The 25,313-nt window shown below is 35.1% G+C and overlaps 1 protein-coding gene across 13 annotated transcripts in view; it reads right to left on the reverse strand.

The window, feature by feature from the left end:
• Nucleotides 1-25,313, reverse strand: part of LOC106878029 (solute carrier family 66 member 2) — a 288,127-nt gene that overhangs the window by 223,178 nt on the left and 39,636 nt on the right. For 6 of the 13 annotated variants that reach the window (XR_008263579.2, XM_052965961.2, XM_052965960.2 and 3 more), the window contains exon 2: nt 3,029-3,074. The exons of 6 other annotated variants lie outside the window; for them this stretch is intronic. Coding sequence is in view for 5 of the 7 variants with exons in the window: in XM_052965961.2 (XP_052821921.1) it covers nt 3,029-3,055 (27 nt within the window). In the remaining 2 variants the exon portion in view is untranslated. Of the gene's footprint in view, nt 1-3,028; nt 3,075-25,021; nt 25,148-25,313 lie in introns of those variants that run through there. One more of the 13 variants, XM_052965958.2, reaches the window with a different exon arrangement.

Here is a 25,313-nt window from a genome sequence, read left to right on the forward strand (position 1 = left end):
CATTACATATATACATATAAAACTGTTTGAATTCCCTGACAAGTATTACACACACATACACACACATTTCTATATGTACACTACAAGTATTATTTGTCAGGTACATGTACATATAAATGTATAACTTTGTATGTTTGTATACATATGTATATGTGTGCTTGCATATTTACATACCTACAGGAATCCAATATTTTGTTACCTAACAGACAGATAGAATCTGAGGTATAGACAAATGGCTTTTGAACCCAGCTGAGGTTATGCATGTGAGTGCTATACCTTAAGCTAAAACTGACAATGAATGTAGTAAGGAATTTAGAATATATAGGATATACCAATACTCTGTGTTCAGCGTTGTTTCATTGTAGTGCTTGAAGCACTTACAGAGTTTTAGGCTGAATGCTATTGACAATTTCTATATATTGACATCACATCACATTTGTTAAAGAACTACAGAAAAGATTGCAAACCTAGAAGAATTGTCTGAAAAAATAAGACAATCACAGTCAGCATGACAAAAACCAAATTAGTGATTAATAACTGTGAACCAATTCCAATGAGCTTGCTCAATATGTAAAAAGGAGATTGATTGAAGCTCAGTACTGAGAAGTAAGTGGAAGTATGGGTGCATAAAAATTACAGAACAAGGACAGTTATAGACGAGGACAGATGTGAAAAGTGTCAATCTCTAACTGTGGAGGGAACCTGTAGTAGAGGTAGACTCAGGAAGACTTGGGACAAGGTGGTGAAGCATGATCCTTGAACTTTAGTCCTCACAGAGGAAATGACTAGTGATCAAGACCTTTGATGATATTCTGTTTCGAGAAGACTTGTCAAGTCAAGTGAAATTGTAGTTACAGCTGTTGCTGGTGTCACATAACTGGCACATAAAAAAGCACCTTTCAAGCATTGGACCTCATGGAGGCAAAGTCTCCGATGCCAGTGGCATGTGAAAAGCTGCTTTCGAGTGTTGGGCCTCATGGAGGCAATGACGAATAACTGAGACCTTTGGCATTATGTTGTGCTTGAGAAGAAGACCCATCAGGCCAAGTAAAATCACAGTCCCGGCAGATACTGGTATCATGTAAATGGCACCCATGCCGGTGGCACATAAAAGCACCCATTACACTCTCAAGAGTGATTGGTGTTAGAAAGGGCATCCAGCTGTAGAAACCATGCCAAATCAGACCAGAGTCTGGTGCAGCCTGCCAGCTTGTCAGCCCTGGTCAAACCGTCCAACCCATGCCAGTATGGACAACGGACATTAAATGATGATGATGGTGATGATGATGATGATGATGATGGATCTCAAGGAAACATATAGAACCCTAAGACTTTGGATGTTCCAGATGTAAAGGTGTAGTAACCAATCCAGAAAGTTAACAATATGGAATGTTTAAACAACAATCTCAGTGATATAAGTATTAATGGAGATATTCAAAGTAAAGGATAAAAGAGATGTAGAAGAAATTCATTGAGTTGTTACCTTTGCATGTAACAAAAGGATTCATCCAATGTCCAAAAGCAGACTTTATAAAGTATGTGTACAAAACACACTGCTAATGAGTGCTGGCATAGCTGAGTAGTTAAGAAGCTCACTTTGCAATCAAGAGGTCTTGGTTCAATCCCACTGCATGACATCTCGGGCAAGTGTCTTTTAACATAATTTTGGATTACACAAGCCTTGTGAATGAAACTGAGCAAGACCAGAATTATTAGGCATCATGTCATACTGGTTCTGCCTGAGGATTACATACAAGTACACATGATAAAATACTCAGTTACATGATACAATGAATAGCTGATCAAATGACTGGAATAGTCATCATCAAAAGTGATTAAGGATCCATTAACTATCCTTTTTACTACATGGCAATGGAACAGCAATGATAAATATGATTGATTTTGGAGAATATAATCCACTAGACATACAATATGGAGTGCAAATAAGATCAAAAGGCAGTTTACTATTAGCACCTGTGTCTAGGAAAGATATCTATGTTATTACCATACTGTACTCAGAGAGGTTAGACTAATAAATGTTAAAAGTATAATGATCACATGCACACAAACACACCTGAGCAGTAGAAAGAAAATCATTAGTTTCTATAAATAGATAATTAAAATATCATTCAATAAAAGAAAAGAGAATGTGTCTCTTTGAATCATCAATTATTATTTAAATAAAATATGAATTAAACACTGTGGAAATTAAAAAAAAAAAAAAGGTATAATGTCAAATGCAATAAATATTAAAATAAAAATAACAGTACCACAAGAATAAATACCAATGCATTTTAGGTTAGGATATAACAATTCCTTTTACAGATTTTTAAATAGGATTTGTTTCCTTCTTCTTATACAACTTCAGCTGAAAACAGATTCTCATGGCAGAAGAATTAAATACAAACTGTTTCTATCTGCAAATGGTTACAACATAGCTTCATATTTTTTTTGGTTAGCACCAATATTAGCACTGAAGGAATAAATTGAATTCATTCAAAGTAAAAGTAGATTAATCCACTCAAAATCTATAAGATTTGATCGTTTAAAACGTTAACAAGTTGATATAGTTTTACAATAAAAAAAATTTTTTAGCTGATATAAAAGAAAAGCTTATTTCTTGTGACCTGAGAAAAGGGCATGCATAAATTATTTGGTTAATTTGCTATCCAACAAAGAGTGTATTTGGCAAATATCAAAGTAACACAAAAAGCAAAGGGTTAAGGATACAATAGGGGAAAAAATGAAGGGGGAAGGAATGTTGTAAGCGAGATTCAGATTTAGTATTTCAAAATTATAGAAAAAAATTAAAACATTTTCACTTCTAAAATAGATAAATATAATCCACACATATGCACACACGCTCATAACATACATCACTCACACAAACACTTATAAAAATACACAAGGCCATTGTAATTAGATTGCACTAACAGTTTGAACATCATTGGAGGTGGGAGAGTGAAATGGTTAGATAAGGTAAAAAAATGAACAACTATGGGATAGATGGGCTGTGCATGTGGCTTACCAATCCAAAATCTGGAAGATCCATCATTGCAAGTAAGACTTTCAAGCTACAAGAAGACATTGATAAATTCACAAATCATCTAGATTATCAGCAAAAGATAAAACAATTTCTTTTTATCACTATAAAACATGATACTATGATAAATATATTACATAAATTTCTTATGTCTACATGTTTGTTTTTTTCATAAAAGGTTTAAATTTATAGAGTAAGATTATAACACGTATTTATCTTAATATATTACTGGTATTTACATTGAATCTTAATGAAATGAAAGGCAGAGTTAACGTTTTCACCTCCACCCAACATGAAATTTGAAACTCAGAATTTAGCGATGTTACCAACTTTGCCAATAAGGGAGACTCAATGTGACTACTTGACCTGCTGGAAATAACAACACTACTGTATAAAAATAAAGAAGAAGAATACATAGGACTATATACAAAAAAGACAAAAATGGTCATGGCTGGAATCCCTTTCATCATTGGTGGAATTCAGTAGCAAAGTTGTTACTAAATGTATTTTGTACACTTGTCCATCTTTAAAGAGAAAGTATATAAAGACTAAATATATGGTCGCAGAAAAGAGAATGAGAAAATGGAGCAGTAAAAGGGTAATAAAAAGTTATAAATGTGGGGAAATGGAGGGAAAAGGACTGAATGAGTAGTGTAAGAGATGGTGAGAGTTTATATTTCAGCAAAGATGAGGGTAAAAAATGTGGGGCTAAGTAGGAACAGGGTGAAAAAAATGAAAACAGATGAATTTGGTAGGGATTAATTTTTGCTGAAGCAGACCACCAATCGTCTCCTTGATCTCTGGGCTATACCTTATTAGCACGTTTACTGCAGAAATCAGATATGTCTATTCAAAATTTCATTACTATTAACTGCAGAAAGCAGTTTTATACACCAATCTATCTTTTGTTGAGGAATGTCATGTTTGAAACTGTTCTATTGTGTTGGTTTCACATAAAAAGCACCCGTGCTAGTGCCTTGTAAAAAAGCACCCAGTACACTTTGTAACATGCTTGCTGTTAGGAAGGACATCAAGATGTACAAACTAGGCCAAAACAGACAATTGTAGCCTGGTGCAGCTCTCCAGCTGGCCAGTGCCTGTCAGACCGTCCAACCCATACCAGCATGGAAAAACGATGTTAAATGATGATGATGTGTCAAGCTAATTGCGGTCACATAACTTGCAGAAAAAACAAATTCTACTTTTTGGTAGATACTTAACATCATCAGCATTTAACATGTGTTTTCCATGCTGTCATGGGTTGGATGGTTTGACAAGAGCTGGCAGAACTAGAGGACTGTGCCAAGTTCTATTGTCTGCTTTGATTTTGTGTTTTTCTTAATAGTTTAATCAGGAGGAAAAGAAGTGCCCACAACTCTTTACAGGACTTACATGATGGATATGAAATGTTATCATACAGCCATTTTGGCATCACCTATTTGGCATTGCTGATCCAATGCTGACTTATTCAACATCAGATGGTTTAATGGTTTATTCACTTTAACACATTAACCACCATGCGTACCATCAGTGGTTAATCGCAAACTTCACACAACTGCCATATGCACCACTGGTGGTACATTTTCGTAATTTGAGAAAATATTATATTTTGTATCTTTGTCATGGTTTTGAGGATATTTAAATAACATTAGTGTTAAATATTAAAGTTTAATTATGAAATATTGTAAAACTGCAAAAGAATTACATTTCCTTGTAATTAAACAATGTAGCACGACTGGAAATCTGTGGCTTCACTGGTAAGTTCCAAGAACAGGCCATGGTGGTTAACATGTTAATGTTTTTCTCTCTCTCTCTCTCTCTCTCTCTCTCTCTCTCTCTCACACACACACACACACACACACGCACACACACACATACACACACACACTCTCTCTCTCTCTCTCACTCTCTCTCACTCTCTCTCTTTCTTTCTCTCTTTTACTCCACATGTTTATATTTCTGACCATGTGCACATGAGTTCATGCATGTGTGAGTGCTTGTGTCAAGCACCAAAAAGTACAATCATTAAAACAGCCTGAATGTTCAGTCAACTGTGACAAATCATCTGCATCCAAACAGCCATATCCAATCATCTCATTCCATTACAAGACTGGTGAATGAGAGGGAAAGAGGAAAAGAAAAAAGGCGGCTCAAACTAGCAACATGGCGTGAATATTTGCAATAGAGAGGATTCCGTTAAAAGCATCAAAGGTGCCACAGTGAGATTTGAACTCAGAATGCAAGGAGCTGAAATAAATACTGCAAAGCAAGTACCCTATCCAACCCTAATCATTCTGTCAGTTCACAGCCCCAAACTATAACTTCATTTATCAACCCAGGAAGGTAATATTGAAATTAGCAGAATTTGAACTCAGAAAGCAAGAGACCAGAATAAATACTGTAAGACATTTTGTTGAAGTACTTAACTGGATATGACATATAATGAGTTGACCTGGGGTTAAACAACAAGATTGTATTAAATTATGTCAACAAATGAAGTTAATAAATGATGAATAAGTATATATTTGCACGTAACTTAGTCTCCAATCTTTCCTTGTACTCTCTTCGCCAATTATGCCAGTTTCAAGTATTGATCAATAATTAGGAAAAGATCACACACACATACACACACACTGATTTTCTTTGATGCTCTAACCCCAAACTATCTTCATTTCATGCAACAACAATTTACAAGATGTGTGAAAATGTTTCATTTCCAACTACCTCAGTTTACTTCCATTGATTTCTCCCATAGGCATAAAGGATTCAGATTTATAAAGTGGAAGGAAAGGTATTTTGTAACATTGATACCTCCCCCACCTTTTTTTAAGTGCTTTAAGGATGTTTCCGAAATGAAATAGCAGCAACTAGAAATTTATACCAGGTCACAGACAAGACTAACCATCAGCTTAGCTCTAACACTGTAATTCATTATAGCTAATGTTAATAAGGCACTCTAACTAGACCTTCCAGAAACAGTAGTTAAATATCCCTTAAATGATGCATTACAGCCATAAAAAAAGGAAGGATAAGCTGAATAACAGATGAGTCAGTCACAGTTGGAATGCTTTTGATCATAGTTTTGCTTACTCAGAGTTCATATGGTGTTAAAGAACAACTTAATTTAGCAATATTGGTTTCAAATGTTAAATACATTGGTTTCACAAGACCATTAATTTTGCAAGAGTGGGTAAGTCAATTACACCAACCCCAGAGCTCAACTGATACCTATATTGAAGAAATGCTACTAAGTATTTTGTCAGGCATGGTAACAATTCTGCCTTACTCAGTTTAGATATATTGGTTTCAAATTTTGGTACAAAGCCAGGAATTTCGTGAGAGTTGAGCACTGGGGGATGACATCGATCCCAGTGCTCAACTGGAACTTATTTTATTGACTGTGAATGGATGAAAAGCAAAGTCAACTGGCAGCATTTGAACACAGAATGTAAAGTTGGAAGAAATGTTGTCAAGTAGTTTGTCTGACATGGTAATGATTCTGTCAGCTCGCCGCCTTACTCAATTTAGATATATTGATAATATGGAGAACTTATAAAAGAATAATACGATGTAATATGCTACAAACAGTCATAAAAATAAATGAAACAAAAGACTCAATTTTAAAAAATTACAAACAAACAAAGCACCATCATTTTTCAAACAAATTGCCAGCTATGAAATATAACAATGCAAAAATATGTTAATAGAAATCAATTTTTTTTTTAATGTTAACTTATTTAATGTGTTTCAATTGTTTAATTCACCATATTTTAATAAGAAATAAACACAAGAATGTCTTCCAATAAAGCTACATATTATATGATACAACATCATACATAGGAATGTAGAACAGCTAATATCTTTTGATTTACAGTATGCAAAAAATAAATAAATAACCTGGTTAAATTTAGTTACTCAATGAAAAATAGAGAACAACAACAAAAATCTAATTAGTACTCAATTATAATAAATAACAATGGTGGTTTATCATGTTCAAAATGTGAAAAATAAATGGTATATAAATTATATAAAAAAAAAAACAGAAATATTAGAAAACCATTGAATTGTCCTAAAAAATATCAGTGAAGTGTTTATTGCTGTATAATCATTTAGATGCTTTATTGGTGAACCCAACATCAACTGTTTCATAAAAATGATGGTTGATGATCATAATAATAATGATGATGATGATGATGATTTGCTTAATATCTCAACTGTGGTATTTAAAAATAACACTTTAAATTAATGATTTATAACATATATATGGAAAACAAACTAAGTTTCAAATAAAATACTTATCAAAAGAATTTTTGAAGCAGAATGGTCTGTTTTATTGTTTTTGATGGTTTAGTCAGAAGAAGAAGAGCAGCCTTTGTGATCTAAGGCTCCTGAGATTGTTATGAAGAAAGTAGAAAGTTATCATCAGAGAAATTACCAGGCTTACCTGCTCTTAACATAGTGGACTCTTCTAAAAGGCACTCAAGAGCAGGTTAGGTGGTGCTGTCTAATCAGGTGCTGAATTAAATCTACCATCTCAGAACTCATACAGTCCATCTGATGGGTTTTTGTAGTTTCCTTCCCTATAACCATGAATTCATCCTAATTATAGTTGTTTAATAGCCACCTCTGATTGAACAAATTTCTGGTCAAATGCCTTCCAGCCATGACCACCCTATCTCTTTAGATAATGTATTTGGAACTACACCACAAGATCCAATCCTTGTTACAGTGTGGTGACTTGTGTGCCTTAGTGACTCTGACAGCTAATCCAGTAGATCACATGCTCCTGGTAGCACCTTCCTTGCTGGACGGGTCAAAGGATAGAGGCCAGATTAATATGGACCACAAATGTAAAAGTGGGTTTTTCACTCCTACCTAGTAAAAAAAAAAGCAAAGTTACAGAAGCACTGATGACAATTCAAAACCAATAAGATCTGGGTGAAGAAGACTTTTCCTCGGGGAAACATAAGATGTGGTGCAGACAAATACAAAAAGAAGCAGAAGTCCAACTGGAGAGAAGCAGAAAAGGCAGCCTAATGCCAAGAACAGTGGAGAAAAGTCATTGATGGCCTATACTGCACAAGGAGTGAAGGGCTTAAGTAGATAGGGAGATATGTAGCTCCATTTTCCAATATGTTCTATTCATAATAAGCTAGGGTGTGATTTGAGGGAGATTTAGTAGCTATTCCCAGCAAGCCAACAACCAGGTCAAGACTCCTGCATTAACTTGTAATATGATGTATTTAAATTAGTGCTCTATTGTTTCTATTAGTACACCACCCCACCATTACATACCCACGTCAATAAGGGTGCCTCTCAATGATCATCATTCGATTGCTACAAATAGTACCCAAATCACCCTATCATCTTAAAATCTTGGACAATGTAATCCTACACACCTCTAGAAAATGAAAGGTTCATAGCTGGAATACTTTTCACATCAGAACTGCTCATTTGAAAATAATGATTTCTTACAAAAATACAAGACCAAATTATACAGTATATTCAACAGTGCCAAATCCTAGCAGTTCTTGGTACTTATTGAACCATCTATTAACAGGGCCAACAAGAGAACCCCTATAGGGTCACTTGGCCTGAAAGATATAGCAATTAAACTTCCCTCAATCATACAAAGCCATCTTAAATAAGGAATGCATACCTTATACAATGCAGTCCTACATACTCCATAAAAATATGGGTTGTCACAAAATGATTGCCTTTGATAATATGTCTGCTGGACATAAACATGACCTAGAGCTAGACAACAACACAACTCCTAAGGAAATTGAAAGATTAAGTCAACTCCAACAGGATTTAAATTCAGAAAGTAGAATAGATCCCAAATTAAATTTTGTAAGACACTTAATGAAACACTCTTATCTTTTCTATTGAGTTTATATTCCAAAATAATAAACTGTAAATAAATACACTTTTAAGAAAAGCAGTGAGTAAGTACTTACAATACTTGACAACTGAATACTTTAAATTTATTCAAGGTAACAGCTTATAACAGACGATGAAGTCTGTCTCGTGCCTTGGTTAGTCTCCTATTTGACAGTTACATTGTACTGGTATAGTTTGATGTTTGAATAGCTGTTCTTGCTACAGGTCCCACTATAGACTATAAGTTAGGATTTGTCAAGATCAAAGTTTATGATTTATATTATAACTCAATGTTTAAAGTCTTTTACCAACAACAGCATGCCTCTTCAAGTCACAGCAGCAGTACCTGAAGCTGGTTTCTCTCAATAATTTCACAATAAAATTTCACTGATATTTCAAAGCCTGTTATGAATTAAGGCTATCAATCAAACAATTTTATGTCCTTCTTAAGCATTCTTATTGGAAACACAAGCTGTCAGAGAATTGAAGAAGACTGCTGTAGCTGAAGTTTGTGTTGGTTAAGCTTTTAAAATTAAGAAGATTGGTCACTAAAAAAATAACTGCCATGTTGCATATAGTTAAGTCAACAGAGTGTCAAACCATTTGACCAAAGTCTTTGGTGGTTTATATCCCATCTGCAGTATATGCATGGTGAAAGTACTTTGGATTAAAATGGTAGTACCCAAATCACCCCATCATTGAATTAAAATGATAGTACACAAATCACCCTACCAAATAGATGCCTTAAGGAGAGTAAAAACCTGCTCTAGCCAGTTGTAGGAACATTGAACTATTGAGAAGTATTCCATTTCAAGTGTTAAATTCAAAGCCATAAATGTAGATTAACAAGTGATAAGCTTCAACAAATTGAATCGCTTTAAATTAATTACCATAGAGATACAGTCTTCAGTAGTGACCTAATGGGTTCAGCAATTCTTAAACATAACCAATAACAATATAAATTATCTATATGGTTATTCTGCCTGTTATCCACCAAATATCTCTCAAATCACACCCAATTGTGTTAAAATAATAATAAATAATGTAGTTGTAGATGCACTATGTCTGGAAATAAGATGAGGTAGTCATGGTCAAAACGTCTCTGATCATGGTTCAACTCAATCAGGACCAACCTGGGGTTAAATGACAACCAAGGCATAAATTACACTGTGAAGTGATGTAAGTCCAACACCCATGAATGAAATACTGCCTCTCACATCTAGAACGGTGCTACTGCTTATGTAGACAAACATCTGAGGCTACATCCAAAAGTTGACCTTCTGACTGATTGACAAAGACTCACTCACTACAACTCTGGCCCACAGACACAAAACTGGCATTCTCTAGCAGCCCTGCCAGAAAATTATGAGAATGGGTAAAGATTTTATATACCATATTTGGTGACATAAAAGACGCAGACAGGTATATCAGATGTACCCTAATTTCAGCACTGTATATTCAGGAGAAAAGGGTTTTAGTACATTTAAAGTACATGGGAACCCAACTTCACAAATATGATCTGGGGTGATTTCTTTTGAGACATTTTTTGGAAAAAAGTGGTCTAATATGCCATCAAATATGGTAATTAATAATATGAGTTTTTATAAATAGAATTCAGTCTTTTCTCGGTGTCATTGTAAATAAATAAATACATAAATAAATAAGTAAATAAATAAAAAGAATGAGACATGAAAGCTAGCAATACCTGTTACAAGAACTATAAGTTACACAATGGCAGTTTCTTGTTTCAGTGTTATGTCACAAAATGTAAAATGATATCTTCAAGACTCAGATTCTAAGCACATCGACTACTCATGGCAATTATATCTAAATTGTCCATTGTATACTATAGAATTCCACAGCTAAGCCTTGTTCAATGGCATCTTGGAAAACTGCATTCACAACCCACATTTACAGTAATTTAACCCTTTAGCATTCAGATTATTCTATAAAATGTAATGTTTATTTATTTATTCAAATTGCTCTGAATTAATCATGCATTGTCTTGTAGCTTAACGATTTCAATGATGTGAATGCTTATCTTTAGAATGACATTGTAGGCTAGGTGTGAGAGGCTGGATCTGGCTGGTTAGGGCATAAAACAAGTAGAATATCTGGGATGGATATGTCCACTTTAAACATTTCAGCAACGTAAAGAATGCATTCTTTTGGGATGCAAATGATTGAGTAATTTTGTTAATCAAAAACAACTGAGCCTACTTGGTAGGAAAGAAAAACAATGGAATGCAGAGAACTGAACAGATGATAACTAAAATAAAGAGATAGGAAACAATTGCAAATTCAAGGAAGGTACTATTTATGGTACTTATTCAATGACACCTATCAAAAGCAAAACTGATGTGTAACAGATATTTCACAGAGACAAATTAGTGGAGTCAGCCATAGAAATACTTCAGCATAAACATGGTGTCTGCAAAAATAAAATCCTAAATGCAGAATTAATGGGATGTGTGTGGGTTCACATTAGGATTACATTTTATGAACCCAGCCAAGGCTGTTAGGAGCTCAGACAGTGTTCGTTAGAAACTTTTATTTTGCTTTTACAATGGCCTGTAATGCAATGAGCTTTGCAAAGGAATATAGGACGATGTTTGAAGAAATAAAGTTTGAATTTCTGAATAAATGATCAGTTATCCACTAGTTTCATCTCAAAAATCAACAAAGCTAGAATTGGAGAAAAACAATGATGGTTTACATCAGCAAAAAAGAAATAAAATTAATTTCTTGAAAGGAAGGTGCTGCCTAACATGTGAGAAGTAACCTGCCCTTCATGACACACAAATGTTACTGAATACATACTTGTGAGAAAGATGGGGGAGGTGGGGAGAAAGATGGGGGAGGTGGGGAGAAAGATGGGGGAGGTGGGGAGAAAGATGGGTGGGGTGGGGAGAAAGAGAAGTATGGAAACATAATTTTGAATCTGTTATATGCTTTTCTATTATTATATAATACTCTTTGTGAAAAAAACACTAAACTATAGAAATACATAAATTTGTGACCTACATACACAGACACAAAAGAAAAATAATGTTATTTAAAACCAAAAAACAAAATATTTTCAAAGGATTTGTTTTGTTAGCATTATTAATTAACAACAACACAAAAGAATAGTAGCTCTATATATGGATCCCAACAGGTCTGTACTGAAAAGAAATGAAAAAAAAATTCCAGTTATTTAAACAGTTAAAAGATAGTTAATATCTCAAAAGATTGTAACGAATATCTTTAAAGATTGTTGATATCTTAAAAATTGATGTGATAATAATTTCTTACACTGACTAAATATGAAGCAGAGAGAAATATAGCCAATTAAATCAGTTCCTATATATCAGTGGTTCCTCAAGTGAGTGGCATTGCCCCCTCCCCCGGGGGGAAGTGGAAAGTTCCAAAGGGGCATTGAAGAAAAGTGGGGTGATAATGGGGTAGCGATTCATGTAAAAACAACAAAATAATGGGTTCATTAGATTTAAGTTTTATTTGTGAAATGCAGTTGCTTTGAAGTTGTTTCAGAAAGAGGTCCATGTTTGTGATGGTTAGTTGAGGTGGGGGTGCTAGGAATGTGGCCTGGGTGTCAAGGGGGCGGCAGACTGAAAATGTTTGGGAACCACTGCTATATACGATGACTAGGATTTATTTTATCATCTCAGGAGTATAAAAAGCAAAGATAACCTCAAAGAGATTTGAAATCAGAATGCAGGAGGATGAAACTAAATATTCTAAAACATTTAACCCAGTTTTCCCAGAACTCATACATTTCTGACACTGTGCTATAACATCACATAATAATCCATAAAGAATTATCAAATTTACTATTGTGCAGTAAACAGAACATATAGTGCTTTCAGCAGCCAAATCTGTCTCATATCACATAGACACTAGCATCTTTAAAAAAAAACAAAACATGTTAAATATAGTCCTATAGACATACTGTAAAAAGCAGATAAACAGATGAGACAGTCACAGCTCAAATGCCTTTGCACATAGTTTTGTTTGATAAAGGCTGATGTGACCTAAACAACAATGTGAAGACACAATATGAAGAGTACAAGCCAATGAAGAAGCCTCTATGCAGTAGCTCAGTTTGCTAAAAGTAGCAGTCAATTCCTCTCATGCCACACCTTACAATCTTATAAAAAGGTATGGACACATTAATCCTAGATATACTGAAAAATTAGATGAAAATGTCAAAGCTGGAAAGCTTTACTTATATATTTGCTTGCTAAGGACTGGCCAAGAACAAACAACAATAACATGAAATTTACAAGTAATTCCAGTTTGGAAAATGAGGAAAGAAAGTATTAACACACTTAAGAAGTACAATGACTGTGGGATCAAAATGTTGGGCTAGTAATGAGTTCAAAGCAATAGTGAGTCCTTTGTACATAAATCCAAGCATGCAATTTAAAAAAAATCAAACCCATATAGTTGATGTAGGATACATATAATATGCATGTGTCCTCTTTCCAGCAATCTCATAAAAATAAATGATATACATATTCTTTTTTACTCTAGACACAAGGCCTGAAATTTTGGGGGAGGGGGCCAGTAGATTAGATTAACCTCAGTATGCAACTGGTACTTAATTTATCAAACCTGAAAGGATGAAAGGCTAAGTTAACCTTGGCAGAATTTGAACTCAGAACGTACAGACAGACAAAATACCGCTAAGCATTTCACCCGGCATGCTAACATTTCTGCCAGCTCACTAATATATATTAAAATTAGATTTGCTATTCGTCTGAAAGGAGAAGTTATTCTCCTATGACAAAACACAACAGTGATTAACAGCATTGTTTTGATACTTGCTATGCTCATGCTTGCTTGTTTGCTTCATGCTCTTGCTTGATGAGGCTGGGGTCATCCCAGGTTAGTGGTCCCAGAGGCACATCACGCATAGAGCCAACCAGGTACACCAGTTCTCATGACAATTTATTATTTGCTTTCATTTATATATCTCAGATATAAATTGCATTCCTATTATTCACGCAAAAACATCACTGACTCGAAACTAAAATAGCTACTGTGTTGTGTTTCAGCAGACAATTCTGCATATCTCAAAAAAAATAAAGACACTAGAGTTCAAAAATTAGAATTCTATCTCACCAAAAATCACTTATTACAATGCATAAAAACAAATGAGTGTTTATCTTGAGAAGAGATGAATTCTTCCCATAAAAATGGGCCAGCATGAAATTTGAGAACTCACCTGTTCTTATAGCACATTCAGACTTATCTACTTATCTCAGCTGCCTTAGTTGACAGATGTCATACTAACTTCACAGGTGCATTGCAAGTAGTAGGAAGCATGTCTAGCAGTAAAAACAACTACCACAGAAATATGCAGTTTTGTAAAATAATTTTCAAGACCTACTTATGCAAGAATAAGAAACAGGATTTAAACTGAAAAACAAAAAGGTTAAAAGCAGAGTTATTGGAGAAATTTAACCTTATAATTAGACAAACTTCTTTATAATCAATAATAATAATAATAATGATGATAATCCTTTCTACTATAGGCACAAGGCCTGGAATTGTGGAGGAGAGGACTAGTCGATTACATTGACCCCAGTCTTTCACTAGTACTTTATTTTTCCACCCCAAAAGGATGAAAGATAAAGTTGACCTTGGTGGCAATGCTCAACTGGTACTTATTTTATCAACTCCTAAAGGATGAAAGGCAAAGTTGACCCCAGCAGAATTTGAACTCAGTGTAAAAATGGGCGAAATGCTATTAAGCATTTTGTCCAGTGTGCTAATGATTCTGCCATATTGCTGCCTTAATAATAGTAATACTATATATATACATATAGACATATAGTTCCCTTTCTACAGTTTTCTTTTTAACATTAATTATCATCATCATCGTTTAACATCTGATTTCCATGCTGGCATGGGTTGGAGAGTTTGACTGAGAACTGGCAAGCCAGGAGGCTGCACCAGGCTCCAATCTGATTTGGCAATGTTTCTACTGCTGGATGCCCTTCCTATTGCTAACCACTATGGGAGTGTAGTAGGTGCTTTTTATGTGCCACTGGCACAGGGGCCAGTAAGGTGGCACGGGCATCGACCATGGACTAATCATACACCAAAAAAACAGATAGCTTATTTTTTTTATAGACTATTACCTTAACCAAAGCAAAAACAGATATATCCATTATCTACTTACAAATACAATAAATAAAGTTAACCTCTAATCCTAGGGATTACTGCAGTTTAACTTTTGACAGAAGTAAAAACAAAGGACTATCTAATAGGAAAATAAAAAAATAACAAAATTCAGTAATAATATTTCATTACATTGGCACAAGGACACATTTTTAGAAGTGTCTTCAATTAGCTGACTCAGGACAAGTACTTACATTACAAGATATGAAAAGTAAAATGGGCTCTAATGAATTCAATATGTAAAGAAATCATTGTTATATTAATGCCCACTTTTCTATACTTGGAAAAGTAAGACAGAATTGTTTGAGGGAGATTATAAATAACCAGACACCTTTGCTGTTGTCAACTCCCACCAGTTTCCAAGGAAGGTAATGTTTACTCATGGCCAGACATGTTTTTATGGAAGATTGGAAATGAAGGACACCACTTGTATAATGGTGATGCTCCTTTACAACTACTGCCTGATATCAAGCAAGGACACACACACACATGACAGACTTCTCTCAGATTCTGTCATCCAAATCTACTCGCAAAGCTTTAGTTGGTCCAGTGAGAATGTGTAAGACACTTGTCAAAGGTGCCACATAGTGGAATTGAACCCAAATCCAGTTAGTTGGGAAGCAAACCTCAACCACACAGATATGAATGAGCCTAAAGTGGACTAAAAGGCATTTACTGCAGTATTTTATTATTTCTACTACTTCACAAGATTATTTGGTAATAATCATATTTATTGAATACATATATTTACCTTAGTAACACAAGAAATCTTTAGTCAATCCATAAGATTTGGAGCAGAAGCCAAGCACTTTTGTTTCTAAATTTGAACCCATTGATTTAAGAATAAATTTCTGAGCCAGTCTCAAAAATCTATTAAAATTCAATTCATGTCTAGGATGCTGCATGGTCTCGGTACTTAACTGTACTTTTACTGATTCTGGATGAACAGAAGGCAAGTTGACTTCAGCAGGATTTGAACTTAGAATGTAAAAGGTTGTAATTAAATACCAGAAGACATTTTGACCAACAGTATCAATTCTGCCTATACAGCACCTTAATGTTGGTTAGTGTTGCTATATCATACAGCAAAAGTAGAAATAAATACTCTGAAATCAATAAGAACTATTATTCTGCATGGATTTCATTTTGGTTTTTAATCATCATCATTATCGTCATCATTTAACATCCGTTTTCCACACTGGCATGGGCACTAGCCAGTTGGAGATTTGCACCCAGCGCCAATTGTCTGTTTTGGCATGGGTTCTATGGCTGGAGACCCTTCCTAACACAAACCACTTTACAGAATGTACTGGGCAATTTTTATGTGGCACCAACATCAGTGTTAAATCAACATTTTTTTACTGTCATGAAATACAGAGTCTTCTCTTGTAGACTTGCATTTACTATTTAAAGGATGCAAAAACATGTTTGACCAGTTGCAGTTTAAATGAGTTCATAATAAGACACAAACATACCCAGAGTTGTCTGCCTTAATTGACAAATAAAAACAATATTAGTCTTTTGTCCATCACCACATAATTATATCTAGTTAGCTTTTTAATGCTTCCTGTATTAATTATGTTAACAAATATTCATCTATGTATTTTGAAGCCTAACTGACCACATGACATTGTATGCTTGCAACTTCCACTGAAACATTTTATTTGCCTACATCCATCTCCGTTTTGTGGTTACCATATCATAAGCAGATTTTATCTCTAGAAGTAGTTTACAGTTAAATTTCAGATATCTAAACATCAAGTTTCTAATTTTTGGATAATCCAAACAAGATCTCAAGGTCCTGTGATTATCTGATTAGCTAAATTGTGTGTAACTCGAACTCAATTATAACATAAGTGCTGCTGTTTCATCTTTTGTTTACAATGATTAAAAGTGAATTCAAATTTCTGAAGAACACAAACATTGGAGAGGTGTTCTCAACACTGGTGTCATGATCAAGTCTTTTGTTTCCAGGTATCAAAAGTACTATATACCAGGCTGCTAGTTTGATATCAGTCAGTCATTTTAAACAATGTTAAAATAATTGTAACATTGTAAAAGTAAAAGTGACTAACATGCTGAAGAATTTAAAAGCATGGCAAAATCAATGGTATCTTCATTCATCTCTATGACTTTGTTCCAAGTATATACATCTGTTACAAGTAATTGAGTTTGTTGTTGTTACCATGTCTGTGAAGAGAAAGTGAACACCAGTGACAATCGAACAGAAAAATGAGACTTTACAATGTCTGGATTGTGGTGAAAAGGCATCAAACATTGCACAGAATACAACATTTTATTGATTGAAAAACATAAAATCTCTTTAAACATGTTTTTATTTTTAGTTTTGTTTGTTTTTATTTTCTTTTTTTTTTACATAATTATGTTCACTATGGCTTCCTTTGTTTACAATTAGATCAGTTATCCAAGCAAAATACTCCTTGTCTATATTGGGATAATCAAGGTCTAACAGTAGTTTAGTTTTTCTTTCATTTTATTTCATCTTTTTTTTTTTTCAGTCATTGAACTATGGTTATGACAAGAGTTTATAGTTAATCAAGTCGACCCCAGTATTTATTTCAGTCTGGTATATATCTTATTGATCTCTACTTTTCAAACCATTAAGCTATGGAACATAAAAGGACCACACGGACACAGGCTTTCACATTCATATATGACGAACTTCTGCACAGTTTCCAGCAACAAAATTCCATTCACAAGGCATTGGTCAGCTTGAGAATGACATTTACCCAGAGCATCATGCAGTAAGCTCAAAACTCATGTCATGTATTTACAAAGTAGACTCCTAAATCACATGCTTATTCCTTTTTCAATTAAAATCCTGGCCTTCAAATGCCAACTTATTTACAATGATCTTTTTTCATCATAACAGTCTTTTCTGATGTTTATCATTGCTCTTCTTGAATTAGATGTTTGTCTTAAACTTGACTTACCAACTTTATGTTGTAACTGGTTCCAGTCAGTACATATGAAAATACTTGATGCTTTGTAAGAGTATTGCATCATTTCTTACATAAATTTATGTAAATGGCCTCATTGATTTCAGTGTCTGATAAGGTTGAATTCCAATGTCATAATTTTGTTTAGACATACATTCTATCCCATGTTAGCAAAGATAGTCTTAATACTTTTATTTTTTTTAACCACTTTTTTTTTTTTAATAATACTGAATTCTTATAATTTGTTCTATAAGAGAGGAATAGTCAATTGAAACCAACTAGTATTGATATTATCAACCTGAAATAAACAAGCCAATGAGAGAGTTTCTTTGTGGTTACTCAATCTAAAAATATCAGTCAAATATCCCTCAGATTATACATTTTATTTGCTACTCAATGACCCTGCCAATTCACTTATAATTGACAAGTATTTATATCTGAAAGAAAAAACACACTGGACTATGTAGTCCTAAATAGTCTTAAAGATACAGGATGGTTATGACTAGAACAAATTTGGCTATAGGTCATCTCAATTAAGGTTTGATGTTGAAGAAATAAAGTATAAATTTGGTCACTACAAGAATTTAACTCGGAAAATAAATATAAAATTTAAAACAAGCTAAATTCTACAAAACACTTCTCTTCCATTCCAATTCCTTCCCACACGATTGCCAAGAACTAAAATGACAATGCTACTTTCCCTCTTTTGCTCACTTAAACAAAACTCAAAATACTGAAATGTTAGATCATCCACTCCTCATAGCAAGTGAACTTCTCAAACTCTTCTACAAACTCTACTACAAACTTATAGCTGCCAACACAAACCATCACCATTTTCATGAGATTCTACATTTTTACCTTCTGAAGTATTGAGTCTGGCATTCTAACATTTTTTTCATCTCATCACCTTCAGATATATTTTTATAATATTAAAAAAAAAGCATACTGAGATAAAATTCTAGAAAAACAACTCTTTTATCAAATAGTTCTTTTTGTTTTTTTTGCTATTTAAGTTATAGATCATATCTATGCATTCTGTAATTCATAACTGAGTTATCTTTTACTGATTAAATATATCTTAATTTAAAACTAAGAATAACCTGAAAGCACTTGTAAGACTATTTTTATAAATTTTTGAAAAAATTCTACAAATAATTTTTTCATTTTCTTTTAACTTTTGACTGACTATTCGAAGTCATTAAAAAATTACAATTTTCTTTTAAAAGTCATCGTTAAAATTCTAAACTTCATTTTCTTCAGGTATTTCTTTTCTTTTTCCTCCAGCACGTTCTTAAGCATTTTGTAACATTTGTAGTTATGATTCATTTTATTTATGTTTTATTGTTTCCACTTGAAGTGGCAGAAAAAAAGAAAAAAAACACTACACCACATCAATGAGATATTGGTTATAGCATGTTGGTGAATTATTGTTTGCCTATCACCTAGATGTCCTTTCTTTAAACTGAAATCGTGAATGTTTGAGAATACGTGTGAGGTAGATGTATGATCACAACTATGTGAGCAGCTCACTAATGTGAAAAGCACTTGTAATTTGCAGAAGGTCAACAGCTTTTTAGAGTTGAAGCACTTTCAGTTTTGAAGATAAAACTGGCCTCGGATAGGTTGCAGTCTCAGTTTGGTTATAAATATGTGATCAAAAGAGATTGGGAAGCCAACCATTTGTAGCAAATTTGAATGTTTGTGCTGTTTCCTATTCTTACTTAAAGAGGGTAAAGCATTTTAAGTGTATTTCTTTCATGTGTATATTAACTGCGTTTTGGTACTGTTAAACAAGACTAAATAATTATGTCTCCATAACAGGATTTTATCAAAGTTTAACTTCACAATAGTTCATTACTGGAGTAAGGCATCTTTCTTTTATCTATTTGTTCCACTTATTGAATTGAAGCCATGCTGGGGCACGACCTTTTAAGGTTTTAGTCAAATAAATCAACCTTAGGAATTTTTTTTTAAAGCCTAATACTCATTCTATCAGTCGTTTCTTACCAAACTGCTAAGTTACAGGGATGTAAACAAATCACACCAGTTGTCACGCAACAGTGGGGGACGAACACAAACACACACACTCACACACACATACAGAGTATACTGTTCTGTGATGATAAGATCAACAAAAAAGTACTCCAGCTGATGAGAGATAAATATTATTTAATAAACACAGTTTATCTTTTTATGTGCTAGTATTAGTTTCATGTGATGAAAGCATGCCAGACAGTATTTTGTAACACATCTGGTGTTCCAGCACAAGCTTCAGGCACTGCCCAAATGGCATAACATACTATTTTTAGTTTGTTATGCTATATGGGCAGTGCCTGAAGATTGTGCTGGGACACCAGACATGTGTGTGTGTGTGTGTGTGTGTGTGTGTGTGTGTGTGTGTGTGTGTGTGTGTTTGTGTGTGTGTGTGTGTGTGTGTTTCTACCCCAGCCACTTGACAACAGTGGTGATTTGTTTACATCCAAGTAACTTAGTGATTCAGCAATAGAATAATTCACACCAATAAAATTAAAAGAAAACATGAGTACTAGGGTTGATTTGTTCAACTAAAACCTTCAAGGTGGTGCCATGCAGTCCAGTGGCTAAAACAAGAAAAGAAGATAAAAGAAGACAACTACATATTTCTAACAAGATATATAAGGAAAATATTAAAAAATGAATAATTCAACAGAACAAACAACATTGCTAAGAGTACAATCAAATATTAATCAGAATGATATATCTATCCTATGGCAGATTCAATGAAATAAAACAAAATATCTGATGGTCATCACTGTAAAATAGAGATTTCCTTCAGATTAATGTATTAAGAAAATTAATTCAACCATACAAACTCAAGTACTATAAATTGTTATGTAGTTTTTAGCAGTCAATACGGAAAGATAATTGTCTCAGTAAAAGTTCATGGCATTTCATTTAGTCTTTATCATCAGTACAGTTAATATTTTAGCTATTGTTGTAAAAACAGTAGTTCACAATTTCGTTAATTGATTAGTGACATCATATATCAATCAACATTTCAGCAATTTGGTTTTATGAAAAATGATACTAGGTCTTAAGTTAAAACACAATGAGCTGTTGGTATTGTTGACCAATATCAAAATGTGTAAAATTAAAAGCCACAACTGGACAAGTCAATAAGCACTAATCATCCTCAGAACTGGACTCTACCCACTGCAAAAATAGTACAAGGGATGCTTAAAACTTTCTGAATCTGGGTAAAAGAAAATACAGGAGGATCAGTTAATTATGATTTTATTTAACATATTTCCCTCTCAGATTCACACACTTATTGCAGCAGTCACTCAGTTTTACTAAGCCCTGTAAAAAAAACTCATCAGGTTTGGCCTCCGACCAGGCCTTTTCATGATACCCTTAAAGCCAAGAACTTTTCTGTACTCCATCGTAAATACTCCTTGGTTCATTCCAACTAGATGTAAATAGATATCATTAGTAAGTACAGATCAGCTCACTGCTGTAAATATCACAAGTCTGTATATATGATTTCTGACATAGGCACAAAGTTACATAAGTAAAATAACAAATAAGGAAGATGGAGAACTTCTAACAATGTGAACAGGAAAAGTTAAGTAACCTTTATATATTTCAGGCACAAAGGCTCATCATCAGAAGTGAACAGCTTAGAAATATGAGTTTATGTAGATTCTGTATTTTGATTGCCAAACAAGCAAATATGACAGCAGCCGCAGTTTCTCAAAAATGGTGTTGCCAGTGGCCATGAAAGTCACAGTGGAGCAATAATGGATGGTTAGCTGTAGGTTGGCAGCAGTGGTGGTGAAGATAATTGTCTTGATATTGGTAGCAATGGTGGTACATGTCACAGTATTAGAAAGTGGTAGGGAGATTATACTCAATGAAATTGAAACCAATGAATCCGGACAGATGAAAGGCAAAGGATCAGCATTAAATATTGGTTTATGTAATTTAGAAATCAACCATACTACTTAACTCTACTTCATGTTCTTGGCCCTACAAAGTAAAAGTCAAAGTGGTATTTGGTAGAATTTGAAATCAAGATGTAAGGAAATAAAACTAAATCATGCCTTGTAAGATTTGTCATATTTAGACGAAAATAACAGCAGTGACTCAACTATTTATCATACTTCTAAGAGATCGATAAAATACTGAGGAATTGATACCAAATCACTTAAAGGATTCTTTTCAAATGAGGAACGTATTTTTCATATATTCAAAATATAAGAATATCAGGAGCTTCTTTTGGAAATGCTGTTTAATTTGTCAAAAGTGGAAGATATGAAGATATTTTCTGTAGTGCATGGGAAGGTAACTTCTACAGCAGAAAGGTACAGAGGTAGGTAGGTATTCAGGGAAGAAGTATGGGGAAAGTGCAAGGCTGAAGTTTTATAAGGTGGAAAAAAACAAGCTTTTTTTTCCTGAAGATGGTGAATTGGCAGAGTCATTAGAGTGTCAGACAGAACGCTTTGTAGTATTTGTTCCAACTCTTAGCACTCTGAATCCAAATACTGCCAAGGTGAACTTTGCCCTTTTTTTTCTATACAGAGTTGATTAAAAAAAAAAAAAAAGTATCAATCAAAGGTCACTCTGACTGCATCTCAAGCAAGTCAGTCTGGTGTGTCTCGAACCATGCCTGTAGAGCTTATCCTGAACGGGTGATGCTTCTCAATGGCACTGCCAGACCAGGGATCTTTGGTGATTGTCCATAGGTCCTGGCCTGAAAGTTGTCCTGAACAGGCAGGTCAGGTGTACCTCGTCGACACCCAGATTCTGCCTGAGAACCTCATCGCACCTCCACTCCATTAATCCTCTATAGAACACCTTTGTGGAATTGAAGTTACACAAGTTTGGTCCCAGACGGCAGAGTTGCTTGAGAGCAAGGTGGCACTCATGGTGCCATTCGCCTAGCCTCGGTCTCTGTTTGATCTACGACTACAGTTCGGCCAAAGAGACGAGCTGCAGGAAAGCGCGCTGCACAAACAGCGACCACACCTGTTCACCATCATCTATGAAGCCCCAGAAATGTCGCAGTTTCAGCACATGTCTGCGCATCATCAACTACAGCATGTCTAACCCTCCATTTAGCAGGTGTTGACAGCAAATGGATCACCTAACCATCGGAATGCTTCCCTTCCACAAAAAGTGGAAGAGTATGCATTCCAGTTTGGTGATGGTAGGGTCAGGACAAGGTACGACAGTCAGACAAGAATTGATGACAGATACAATGTACGCGTTCGCCACCTCCAGCCGACCTTTTAGGGAGAGCTTTTTCTCGTGACCCATTGCTGGGTGAGAGTGGCCACCCTAGTCATTATCTCACCCCAGTTGGAGGTCTGGACCAAACCAGACACTGAGCAATTTAATCAGTCTGTCAGTCCAGCATCCCACAATGGAGACACTGTTGGATGGCATGCGCTTGCTTCTCCAGGTGCTAAGCCACAAGGCCACTGACTTTTCCCGGTTAATTTTTGCTCCCGTTACTGCTTTGTATTCTTTTAGTGTCTCACCGACCAGGTCTATATGCCTGTGGCTCGACACTATGATGGTGACGTCGTTCACGTATACAGACACGCTGCTCTTGCGGGATGCCCCTCAGCATCACCAGCTTCCGCAGTAGTGGATCATGAGTCAATATATACAGAAGTGACAAGAGGGGGCATCCTTGACGAACTGAACGCATGATGTTAAATGGTCTGGACAGATGACCATTTATGTGAACTACCAAGTGGATGCCGTTGTATAAGGCAGCGATCCAACCGTGAAAGATGGGACCAAAACCAGCTGCTCTAAGGTCAGCCTCCAAGTAGTGATGGGCTACCCTATCGAAAGCTTTTGATTGATCCAAACTGATCAGCGCCCCATCCATGCCAGGTTCCTTAACTACCCTGTCTATGATGTAGTGCATCAGATGGAGGTTGTCGTCGATACTCCTACCCAGCATGGCACACGTCTGCACCTTCTCGACCAGTTTCTCAATGACAAGCACCAACCTCTCAGCTGACACTTTGGCTAAAATCTTCAAATCTGCACCTGAAGGTATCTATGACATTCGCCTGGGCTTGAAGTTATCTATGACGTTCCCCTTGTTTGGATCTTTCTTTAGCAGTACCACTGCTCCTTACTTTACAAAGATGAGGATACTCCTGTTTTGCAGCCAGTTGCAGTAGACAACTGCCAAGATGCCTCCAAACAAGTCTGGCATATGACAATAAAGTTCATAGGGCAGACCATCCAAGCCTGGTGACTTGTCTCCCGCACAGCCTGCCATTGCATCCTGTACGTCTGCAGGTGTGATGGATCTTTTACAACACTCTGCCTCTTTTGCTGAGAGTCGTGGTAGGCTATGCAGGTATGCACTAAAGTTCACTCTGCGTTTTGACTACCAGTTGTCCCAAACAGTCAGGCAAAATGTTGTTGAAAGGCCTCACACTTCCTTTCAGGCGTAAGTAATTCGCAGTCCTGTTCATCTGTCAGGGACTTAATGTTGGCTTTGTTTCCTCGTTGTGCCTCTGCCACTCGAGCCTCTCGGACGGCTCCAACTCCTTCGTTCCTCAGAGCACGCATCCTAGCTCTGACAACACATCCTTCATATTTGATGTTGAAATGTTGGTCGAGGACCAACTTCGTTGCCAGTACGTTGGATGTAATGCCAGATCTAAGTGCCTCTTCTAATTTCTTAACTAGGTCTCTCTCCAAGATGGATAAGACAGAAACATAGACAGATACATACATACATACATAGGCAGACAGACGGACAGATAGATAGAAAGGCAGGCAGACAGACACAGACAGATAGATAGACAGACATATAGATAGACAGACAGACATATATATATATATATATATATAATTGTGTTATATGAATTCATAAGAATCAAGGCACATCAACTAGTAAGACACCAGAAATGGCTAAGTACAATAACATAGAGCTCACCTTGAATACCTCAAGTATTGACAGGATATTGTAGACATGCAAGTACCAAATACAATTTAAACCAGAGATCTAGCTCAGGTATGGGTCTTTGGTATGGCATAAGTATAACAAGTAAACAAAGATGATGTCTGAAATTTACAAAAGCTGCTGCAGTAGAATTTTATTCGTTTAATGCAGTCATAAAAGATTACATTGTAATATATAATCCACTGTCATCATGTAAAATATTAAACAGATAACATTTTAAACATAGACCTGGACATAACCAACATTTGCTGGACTAGTAGTGGAA

The sequence above is a fragment of the Octopus bimaculoides genome, chromosome 1 (assembly GCF_046866305.1).
Source record: "Octopus bimaculoides isolate indiv1 chromosome 1, ASM4686630v1, whole genome shotgun sequence".
NCBI lineage: Eukaryota > Metazoa > Mollusca > Cephalopoda > Octopoda > Octopodidae > Octopus > Octopus bimaculoides.